The 11,693-nt window shown below is 44.7% G+C and overlaps 1 protein-coding gene across 1 annotated transcript; it reads right to left on the reverse strand.

Annotated features, from left to right (window-relative positions):
* Window positions 1-1,788: 1,788 nt before the first annotated feature.
* LOC130202941 (uncharacterized) lies at window positions 1,789-7,516 on the reverse strand. Its single transcript, XM_056428836.1, has 21 exons — window positions 7,492-7,516; window positions 7,352-7,408; window positions 7,190-7,276; window positions 6,994-7,115; window positions 6,746-6,889; window positions 6,526-6,618; window positions 6,269-6,439; window positions 5,921-6,023; window positions 5,307-5,527; window positions 5,057-5,213; window positions 4,768-4,979; window positions 4,585-4,689; window positions 4,303-4,530; window positions 4,075-4,189; window positions 3,830-3,999; window positions 3,668-3,756; window positions 3,403-3,533; window positions 2,874-3,060; window positions 2,565-2,700; window positions 2,359-2,455; window positions 1,789-2,217 (listed from the first exon to the last, which is right to left on the reverse strand). The coding sequence occupies exons 1-21, from the start codon at window positions 7,514-7,516 to the stop codon at window positions 2,150-2,152; spliced, it is 2,718 nt and encodes a 905-aa protein (XP_056284811.1). The 3' UTR covers window positions 1,789-2,149.
* Window positions 7,517-11,693: the final 4,177 nt, after the last annotated feature.

Raw genomic sequence — 11,693 nt, forward strand, 5'->3', positions numbered from 1 at the left:
GCGATGAAGGGCCGAGGCGCGCCGTCCGGCCTCCTCTGGACAGCCACCCTGTGCGCTCTGTCCACGGCTAAGCTACGGGGGAAAGCGTCCGCGCCGAATAATTCCTCGATGAAGGATTCAATGAAAGGCGTTGGTCGGGTGCCCTCCGCTCTCTCGGGTATGCCTGTAATACGGATATTGCATCTCCGTGATCTGTTCTCGAGATCGTCGACCTTAAACTTCATTAGCTCGTTCTCCTTCACGAAGCTGCCGACCGCGGCCTCCAGTGTAGTTATTCTCCCCTGAAAGTCGTTCATTGACGTCTCAATGGCTTGAATTGTCTGGTCATGTCTGGCAATAGTGGCGTGGTTGGCTGAAATTTGCGCTGTCAGAGTGTTGATTATCCGCTCCTCCATACCGGCGAGTAGTTTCTGCATGTCAGCGAGGGAGAGCGCCGCGTTACTGCCGTTGCCGTCTCCATGTGTCGTGTCGTCGCTAGCTAGGTCTGATGCTAGGTCGCCATCGTGGACTTGCTTGCTCTCGCTTTCGGGTTTTTTTCCTCCTCTAGCTGCGTTGGGTTTGCCCATGTTGAAGTGAATACAGTGTACCCCGTAAAAGAAGTACGTTTTAGAAGCTGGTTTTTCAAGTTTGTCTTGTAATTATAAAAGCAAATGCCAAATAAATGTAAAATAGTGACAGAGCCCTTCCGACGAGCTGCCTACTCCGCCATGCGCCAAACCGGAACCCCATACTTTGAAAATTGAATCGAACTCGACCAAATTTAAACAGCTGAATGCAGTAACTAATTCATATGAAACTAATGAGCTTCAAAGTTAACCTTGGAGTGCCAATGCAGTAAATGGAAAATTAGTATTTGCTATTTTACTATCCTCTATGTACATTAAAAACAATACAACACTGCCAATCCTCCCCCTCTCTTGCCCACATTGTCAAGTATAATGTTAGCTAGGTAGCATTATTTTGGCTTAACTGTGCAGCACATATAAACTAACTTAGCCCTTTGCTAGTCAGTATTTCAAGACCAAAAAAAATGCAGCGTATGGTTCCCCTCAAGCCAAATTCAGAGGGCGACTCGCATACACAGCTTTGAAAACTTGCAGGCAAGTATGTGACAGAGGCAACAGATTAACATATATGGTTCAATATAATGATCGACCAGTAAGAAAATAAACCATTTAGCTTTGCAAGTCATTGTCTGACCAAATTTCAGGAGAACAGAGATGGTCCATAACACCCTGCAAGTGTTGGTGCTTTGAGGAACTAGTTTTATGTTGTGGTAATTTGCTGGAAAAAAATGGCTCGAGTTCACGAAGCTTCCATTCATTTCTGCTGTGTCTTTCATTTGGGTGAGTCTAGTTTTCTTAGAGAAGCCAAAATAGTAAAGGATATACCGTCTCATCACATATTTAAGAAGTGAGATTCGTGACAGTCAAATTTACAAATATAAGAACCCAATAGAGTAGCTTGCACATTGACTACTGGTTGTTTTTCATACAGGCACTCTGCATGAATCCTTGGGCTCTGAGACTCCCTTCATTGAGGCAGTTTGTCATCAGCAAGACTAAATGAGTTCTTCACAAGTGAAATACAGTAGTCTATGGGAAGGCCATATGTAGTCTAAAATATTTGAAATACTGATCCAGTAAACAATTGAATATATAGCATAGATGAGTAGCAACTTATTTGTATGTAAATGCATGTTGGTGCAAGACTGAAAGTAGTTAACATGAACAGATTACATTAAGAAAGAGACACAGGAGAACTCAGTATATGCAATATGGACTTTATTCTGCGGAACAAACGCATGCATTTGCTGCCCAATTTTTTTTACAGGATTTTGCAGGTTAGGAGTCAGTGACGAAAATGTATTTGAGACAATGGTTTAACAATGTGGATACTAAAAACTGTTTAAAACTCCTTTAAAAAAACTGCCTTACATTCAAAATGTCGCAGCTAGTTGTGTATTGTAGGAATTTCTAACTACACCATGCAGAATGTTCACTGTTGCGTGGCTGATTTTCACCCAAGTGAGAAGTTACTAGGACAGAGGTATTCCAATTTGTGATTTAGTAGGGAATACTTCTTCCAACCCTCAGTTGGAACCAATCACCAATTGCCAGGAAAATACAAAAGTGTGAACATTTTAAATTTAGCTCATGATTATTGGTCCTGACGAGACATGTTTGATGTTGTGGCCCTCGGAAACAGAACGTTTACCTGTGGAAAGAAAAGAAAAATAATTAACAACCACACTTGGATAAACATTGTTCCCCAATTGGACACCAACTAAAGTGTATCCATCTTTGAGCAACCTTACTAGAGCATGTGTGCAACAATGAATTGAATGAGAGGTCTTGCCTTTCATCCCGTCATCCTTGTTTGAACACTGCACATTACAGGCTCTATCCACTGCACTTCTGGCATCACATACCACAACATCACAGTGGACGAAGACCTACAAGATATAAACTAACGTTAATGCAATTCCAATTTAAATCGTAAACTTTTCCCAAATCAGTCCCTTCTTTTTTCCAAAGATAAATCGATTTGTTGTACAAAATTACCTGGCGACTCAAGTTGTCCTTGGCAAAGGCAAACATTGGGATCTCAAAGCGCTTGAAGTTAGCAGGATAGTGAACTCTGGCATCAGGCAAAACAGGATGGAAGATCACCTGGTATGGGTCTTTTGGGTTTGCACAGCTGAAGACAAGTAAATGAATATATACATGTTTATGTTCTCACTGGCTCTGTGCACAGATGTCACAAGTTCAGCGAGTACACACACGTGGAAACTGTTCATTGTGAGGGAAAACCATACTGCCCATGTTTCACTTGCATCTTGTTAATGCCACAGAAAGGGAATAATAACTGACCCATTAATGACGAGGTCCCATTTGGGAAGAGACTTCCTGTCACCCTCTGTTGCCCAGCAGGACACCAGCTCCAGCGATACCTCAGGGTTTTGAGACTTCATGAGTTCCACCTCAAAATACAGCGGCTCGTGTAGATACTTTGCAATGAGATAGTCATCAACACTGTGAAATGTGCTGTAGGAGGAGTCTAAGTAAAGAGAAATAAACTGAATTAGAGATTCAGACAAGAATAATGATCTAGAGACTGAACATTGAGAAATTAAGGTGTATAATATAGACGAGTGAATTTAACTTAAAGTAGTTGTCATTAAACTGATGAGGTTTTAGAAATGAGTCAACCATGAGTAGTAAATAAATTGCATTTGCCTCCTAGCTTTAGACACCACTAGTTTACCAACTTTAAATTCTTGAAAACCTTTAATCTGAGAAAAATCTGAGCCATGTCTTTGCTTTACCTGTAGTTTTAGTGCTAAAGAGGAAAATGTCTATGTTTGGGATACACAAAAAGACAGTTCAGAACTTCCTTTACCCAAAGCAAGTCTCATTTCAAATTGCAGCGCGCTTATTGCATCATCAGCATATGGTTTACTGCTCAGAGGTCTGTTGTTGAAGGCCACAGCGTGGTTTGTGTTGATGTCAAAATAACAAGCAACCTTCAGGCTGAAGAAAGACAATCCAGGAGTTAGTCAGAAATAGTTCACATGACAAGTCTACAAAACTGTCCAAGTTCAAAACGTAAAGGAATTGATGAACTAATTTTAGCACAAAGAGTTTTTATGTCTTAAGACACTTACTCATACTCTGGCTCGGTCTTTGATTCTCTTTTGGTTTCAAGGTCAGGCAGAGAGATTTCATTCTCATACACCATCATATTAGGCAGAAACTGAAGAAAAATAAAGCAGTTAACCAAATGGTTCAATAGTCTGCAACAAGGGTAACATTCAGCAGTAATCTACCTTTCTGGTCGTGCCACATGAGTTCCCAGTAAAAATAAAATGGGCATAGCGGTCATCGCTGTATGACGGCCGACAGCTTGGGTCTCTGAGGGTGAGGTGACCGAGTTGCAGACTGGGAACCGACTCCAGTTTTATAGCCAGAGCGGTCATCGTTCCATTAGGGAAACACTCTGAAAAGAGGACCAGACCTTAGTATGCTTGGTGTGGCATTAAAAAACATTATATATCCATTTCCCCTAACTAACCAATTAGGGTTGACAAGAAACTGCAAGACACGGAGAATTCTTGAATATTTTTGTCGGTGTCCGGATTCCTCAGAGTCACATCGAGTCTGCTTCTAATAGATGATGCCTCTATAGCCTGAAAGTCAGAAACAAATCCAAGTTTACACACTAGATTGAAAGAAAATAATCTCTGCAACAAATGTCAAGATACATCCCTGCATCTCTACAATTTGGTTAAGAATACTTTACCTCAATCGCAGCGTCGTGGGCAGAAAACGGTACTGTAAAACTGAAGTGTGTTCCATTGTCCATGAAGCTGTACTTCTGAGCCAGGTCCAATGTCAACATTTGCTTTCCCACTAGCGTCTGAAAGTGGAAGGCTTGGGTGTCGTATTTCACGAGGACATAGAAGTTTTGATAATCACAGCCACCAGTGACAGAGGGAGGAACTGCAGAAGGAAAAAAGTTAGAAATTTGCTATTCGTGTTCTGAATGAAGCCATCATATTCATAAGTTCAGACCTTTGTGCACCAACTGTGCTTCCAGATGAGCAGTGTGAGCAAACGCTGCAAACTCTGGCAGAACCAGTAAGCCAAAGGTCAAGTGAAGAGAGTAGACTGTAAGCCCCATTTCTTTCTGTTGAGAGTCAGGTATAAATAGAGATTAGCTGGCAAAATAAAATGCATTTAATTTCACAAGTCGAGTAAAGCTCACCATTTGTACAACACCAAGGTACGTGAAGGGCACTTCAAGGTTAAACATCTTCGAGCAGCTTTTGGCGGACTTGTGCTCCAAAACTTTAAGGCCTCTTGCACTGCAGTCCGCTATGGATAAAACCTCAGAGGGGAAGGTGATGTTCATTAGTGTCACATCGGAGCAGAAAGGCCCAAGCGTCATCTTAAATATCTGCTCCTCAGGAACAGTGTCTGTGGGGCAAAAATAAAAAGCAATTAGGGAGGTTCGTATTACATCTTGGTACTCTTGTGATTGTTAAATTACTCACTGTCAATAACTTGCGGAGGTCGATACAGTAGCGGCGTGGTGATGGGAAGGAGGACTTTGTATCTGGTGTCCTCATGAGAAGAATCCTCAGTCCAGAGCAACTCGAGCATCGGCTCAATGGTATAAGTAGTGAGATACTGACCATTCTGAACATGACTCTGCAAAATACAAGACATCCTTTTAAGCCCATGGGTCAGTTATGCACAATTGTTATAAAATGCATGTATATACAAACACAAAGTAACTCTGACCTTAAAGTGGCCACCGACAGCCCCAACAGGGATTTCAATGATGATGTATATGTCATTGACAGACAAGGAGTAACGCCTGTTGGCCACCTCTGCAAGGTCGAGCCTCTGGCCATCGACACCCATGTGCACCTCCAACAGTTTAAACTGGCCAGAGAAAATGAGGGGGTCAATGTGCCTCGGCAGGAACCAGCTGAGCGAGTGGGGAGTGAAAGAAACACTACCTGTACAAAAGGAAACAGAGGTTAGACAAGTAGAGAACAAATATGGACACATAATTAATCTTCAGACCCAAAGTAGTCAAAAAGCTAGAATAGATACCACTCATGTCAGTTGAATATGAAGCTACAGCCAGACTGCAAAACACTACCCATCAGTTCTATAAAACATTGATCCTAAACACAATTTGAGGCTCTACCAGCCATATCATTTCTTGGATTGGACCAGTTGTCTACACATTCTAGTCAAGAAATGTCTGCGTCATCGCAGTAAAGTGATTATTCAAGTCCAAGAATAAAACACTCACTGTCCATGTTTAAACTGCTACAACCCCAGATTCCCTGAGAATTAAAGCCATCAGTAGTTAGGGTTAGCATTTACTGCTCTACAAAAATTACCCTGCAGTATTGGGCAGGCAGCTCCTGCGTGGATTTGGGTCTCCAGCCACTTCTTTTCAAATATTGTTGAGGTTGTGAGCACAGTCATAGGCACACCGGCTACCTGCAAAGTTAGTTTACAGAACATTGTGTAAATGCCCGTTAACCATACAGTCAAGCAATGTATACTTACGGATGTGGTTACTTCAATAGACGAGTGCGTTAAAATAAAGTAGCGCAATATGTTCAACCGTCTCAAATTAAAGTTAGATTACATAATTTGTTCCAAAGCAAAACGTTCCCTGGCTGCTAGTGTAAACAAGTCAACACACAAAGCTGGTTTAAAATATAAAAATGCAGTCCACTTACATGCTGGGTGTATGTTTCAGGGGAAGTTATTGGGCTTCGCAAAACCAGCCTTGTCGGGGTGTTTGCGATTCCATAACCTCGTCTCTGGGCCTCTGTCACAGTCATCATCTTCTCCTCAGGTGTGAAGAACACAACAGTTTTGATTCTGAATCCTGCATCCATGGGTTGTTTCTGTGAAAACAATAAAGACATTTAATACAGAAAGCAATGTTTGCAGAATGTAAAATTAAAAAAGGGGCATAAACTAGTCATACCGCCACAGCTCGCCAAGGATCACCCAACTGTTTAGCACCAGAGAAGGGATGTTTAGGCAGGTTGTAGTCACCTGGAGCCGACCTTTTCACTGAAACCTAGAAAGGAGACCAATCCATAAGTGTTAATCAATCTCTCTGCTCTCAAATGCAATCTTGGCTTCCGACAGGACATAGCCACCAATCATAGACAGGCACATAACCAGTGTCCACTGCATTCACTTGCCTCCATATAGTTCCGTTCACAGACAATTTCCCTGGAGGCCCAGTCATTGTAGTGGCAGGTTTTAGCCACCTGGTACAGCTCGTCTTCAACCACCTGGTTCCCATGCAGTCGAAGATTTAATGTCGTTGTGAAAGCTTCATCGTCCTACAAACATAGATATTATTTTAAATGATCAGAACGACAACAATATATATATACACAGACATCTGGTGCTACTCCACAAAAAGTACAGCGCCAGTTTTTTTTACCACATTTTGAGCAAAACAGTTTTGAAGAGAGGCAAAAATCATGGCGTTCCCCAGCTGGTCTATCTTCACACTTAAGCCACACTGAGAAGCTAAACTTGATGTAAGGAGAATTGCAGAGTTGTCTGAGGAGGGAAAAGGACAGTTACAAGTGGAAAACAGCAGACAAATAATATTAAAAACTGAAATGTCATCCTACTATAGACAACGGACACTTCAAGAAGATTTCCTCCAAGTGGGCCAACATCCACACGCATGAGGTTCCCCAGGCATTTTGAGTCGATATCTGGGATTCAATATTTATATTAATAAGCTTCATTTAGTACTACCCAAAAGTTTTTAAAAATGGATACAAACTTACTTATAGAGGGTTTCTTTTGAGCCTCTATATTTACAACTGCCATCAGGAGAATTAACCTGAAAGAAATTGAAACATTTTTTAAGTAGCATGAAACATCAAAAACATTGAGTGAACACAATGGATAGAAACAAAAACTACAAACCCAAGTCCAGCTAAACCACCCATTGCTCAAGAGAGAGGGAACTGCTGACTGCTGTTCCTGCTTTCACACTTTATACTAAAGTTGGCGGTGCGAATAAATCACATACTGGGCAGGATTAGGGCGGTTCCTGCCAAACGAGAACCACACACAGGTGAATCCTATTACTGCCTTATTGAGGTCTGATTGACGATTTAGACAGAGATAATATTTTTGCTGAATAAACAACTTCACTATTCAGTGTTTATCAAGACAGATTCAAATTCAGAGGGCGATTCACTTAATTTTACCGATTCCGTACACTCAGCTTTGAAAACTCACAGACAAGTATGTGACAGATTAACATATATGGGTGAAGATGATGGAGAACGAGCAGCAGTAAGTAAGATAAACCATGTTGCTATGATTTAAGAAGAATGTAAGTCATTTAAAAATGTCTGTAGACACACATATATCTGATAACGCAGAGAGATGTTAAATCATAACATTTATTTCAGGAGCAGAACAAAGATGGTCAACAACACCCTGCAAGAGTGATGTTTTGAGGAACTAGGTTTATGCTAGAGGCAGCACATCAGGGAGATACATAATTTATTTTTATTGAGGTAATAAAATGGTGAATAGATTCAAGATTCAAGATGTTTTATTTGTCACATACACACACAGGGTGTGCAGTGAAATGAAAGTGGCAATGCTCAGCAGGAATGTGCAAGGGCAACAAGTACACACTATTTACAATAAAAAACAGCACAATATTTACAGTACAATATTTACAGTAAGTGTGTGTGTGTGTGTGTGTGTGTGCCTAAGAGGGGCAGTTGTGTGGGTCTATGTGGGGGTCCTGGTGAGGTCGGAGTTCACAATCCTGATGGCCTGAGGAAAGAAACTCCGTCTCAGTCTCTCTGTTCTTGCAGCGTGACTACGGAGGCGCCTGCCTGACCGCAGCAGCTGAAACAGTCTGTTGTTGGGGTGGTGAGGATCCTTCATGATCCTGCCGGCTCTGGTTCTGCACCTCCTGGTGTACAAGTCCTGCAGGGTGGGGAGTGTAGTTCCAATAGTGCGTTCAGCCGAACGCACTACTCTCTGCAGAGCCTTCCTGTCCTGAGCGGAGCAGTTGCCAAACCAGGCTGTGATGCTTCCTGTCAGGACGCTCTCTACAGCTCCAGAGTAGAAGGACTGAAGGATCCTCTGGGAAACTTTAAATTTCCTCAGCAACCCCCTCGGCTAGTCTATAACACAGATGGAGGAAAGAAAATTCCCACATCACAAATTGTCAAACAGTTATGAGATTAATGCCAACTAATATCAGCTTTTCCAAATCTGCTGCCACTATAAAGGTAGCTCCGCGGAGATTGTGCGCTCTTTTAGTTTTTGTGTTTATTTTTAATATTTTCTTTGCCACAAACACATCGGCACTAACAACATACGACCGCAGCACACTTTTGGACATAAACTTTTGCGCAAAACAAGGGTTTTTGTCCACTTTTTCCATCGATCCAGCGTGGCCGGCGGAGATTGTACGAGCGAACCGCAACAACAACAGTGGAGCCGCTACTACGGGGAGACGACGAAAACATCGAGGGAAACGGAGCGGAATTCGGAACAGACTGAGAGTTCAAGCCCACCGTCCACCTTTGCCCAGCATCCTTCTTGCTAACGTCCAGTCTCTGGAAAATAAGATGGATGATTTTAGGGCAAGGATCAGATTCCAACGGGACATGCGGGATTGTAACATCTTTTGTCTGGCGGAAACTTGGCTGACCCCGCTGGTGCCGGATCAAGTCATATGCCCAACCGAGTCCTTCTCTGTTTTCCGTGCAGACAGAACGGAAGAGTCTGGTAAATCTAAGGGTGGAGGGTCTGCTTCATGACGAACAACATGTGGTGCGACCCCAAGAACATTAAGACTCTTTCTCGTTCCTGCTCGCGAACCTGGAACATCTGACGATCTCATGCCGTCCATTCTACCTTCCCGGAGTTCAGCTCGGTCATCACCACAGCCGTCTACATTCCACCACAAGCGGACACCGACGTAGCACTATCGGACCTACATGATGTGTTATGTCGGCATCAGAACAAGTATCCCGACGCGGCTGTGGTGGTGGCTGGGGACTTTAACAAGGCAAACCTAAGAAGGTGCATGCCGAACTTTCACCAGCACATTACGTCTGCTACCAGAGGAAAGAACGTTGGACCACTGCTATCGCCATTCAAGAGAGGCTACAAGGCTGTCTCTCTCCTCCGTTAGGGAAATCAGACCATGCCGCCATTTTTCTGCTTCCGGAGTATAAACAAAGGATCGCGCGGGAAGCGGTAGTGACGAGGAACGTAATGCGGTGGTCTGACCAATCAGAGGCTGAGCTACAGGACGCTCTGAGTATTGTCGACTGGGACATGATCCAATCCAGTTCCAGTGACGTCAGCGAGTTTTCGGAAGTAGCAATGAGCCTCATAGCAACGCTAACGGACACCATCGTCCCCACGGTAAAAGTTAGGGACTTTCCTAACCAAAAGCCGTGGGTTGATAGATCCATCCGTGAAGCTGTGAACGCCCGTACTGCTGCCTATAACTCCGGTCTTGTATCCGGCAACATGGACGAGTACAAGGCAGCGGTCTATGGACTGAGGAGGGCGGTGAAGAAGGCCAAGAGGAAGTACCGAGACAGAGTGGAATCACAGATGGAGCAGCGCGACACCAGGCGCCTATGGCAGGGGCTACGGACTATTACAAACTACCAGAGCAGACCCCGCAATGGTGAGTGCCGGCGCATCCCTAGCGGACGACCTGAACTCATTTTATGCACGGTTTGAGGCTAGCAACAACAGCGCTAGCTCGCCTCTAACAACAACACCGTTAGCGTAGCCGAGGTGAGTTCTACCGCTGGGGATGAACACACACTCTCTGTGACCGAGCACAGTGTGAGGAGGGCTCTGTTGAGGGTGAACACCAGGAAAGCTGCAGGTCCAGATGGCATATCTGGGCGAGTACTGAAGACCTGTGCTAACCAGCTAGCTCCAGTGTTCACCACAATATTCAACCTCTCCTGGCTGAGTCCGTGGTCCCCGCCTGCTTCAAGAGATCCACTATTGTCCCTGTGCCCAAGAATGCTTCTCCAGCATGTATGAATGACTACCGACCGGTGGCCCTCACCTCGGTGGTCATGAAATGCTTTGAGAGGCTGATAAAGGACTACATCTGCGCCTTCCTCCCTTCCTCCATGGACCCGCTGCAGTTTGCTTATCGCCCAAACAGATCCACGGATGATGCTGTCTCCCAGGTACTGCACACCACACTCTCTCATCTGGACAGCCAGAGGGGTGGCTATGTGAGACTGCTGTTCATTGATTATAGTTCAGCTTTCAACACCATAGTCACCTCCAGACTGGCCGGCAAGCTGTCTGAGCTGGGACTGAACACCCCGCTGTGTGCTTGGATCCTGGACTTCCTGACCGCCAGGCCACAGGTGGTCAGGGTGGGCAGACACACCTCCAAATCCCTCACCCTGAACACAGGATCCCCAGGGTTGCGTCCTCAGCCCCTACTGTACTCCTGTACACACATGACTGTGTGGCCAGGTTCAGCTCAACACCATCATCAAGTTTGCGGATGACACAGTGGTGGTGGGCCTGATCTCCGACAACGACGAGAAGGCCTACCTGGAGGAAGTTGCTGATCTGTCACTCTGGTGCCAGGACAACAGCCTCATCATGAATGTCACCAAAACTAAGGAGCTGATTGTGGACTTTAGGAGGCACAACAACAGAGGACGTACTCACCACTGGGGATTAACGGGACTACTGTGGAGAGGGTGAGCGGGTATAAATACCTGGGAGTCCACATCACCGAGGATCTGACATGGTCAACAAACACAGACACTCTGGTGAGAAAGGCAAGGCAGCGCCTCTACCACCTCAGGCAGCTGAGGAAATTTAAAGTTTCCCAGAGGATCCTTCAGTCCTTCTACTCTGGAGCTGTAGAGGCGTCCTGACAGGAAGCATCACAGCCTGGTTTGGCAACTGCTCCGCTCAGGACAGGAAGGCTCTGCAGAGAGTAGTGCGTTCGGCTGAGCGCACTATTGGAACTACACTCCCACCCTGCAGGACTTGTACACCAGGAGGTGCAGAACCAGAGCCGGCAGGATCATGAAGGATCCTCACCACCCCAACAACAGACTGTTTCAGCTGCTGCGGTCAGGCAGGCGC

Source organism: Pseudoliparis swirei, chromosome 12 (assembly GCF_029220125.1).
Source record: "Pseudoliparis swirei isolate HS2019 ecotype Mariana Trench chromosome 12, NWPU_hadal_v1, whole genome shotgun sequence".
Lineage (NCBI taxonomy): Eukaryota > Metazoa > Chordata > Actinopteri > Perciformes > Liparidae > Pseudoliparis > Pseudoliparis swirei.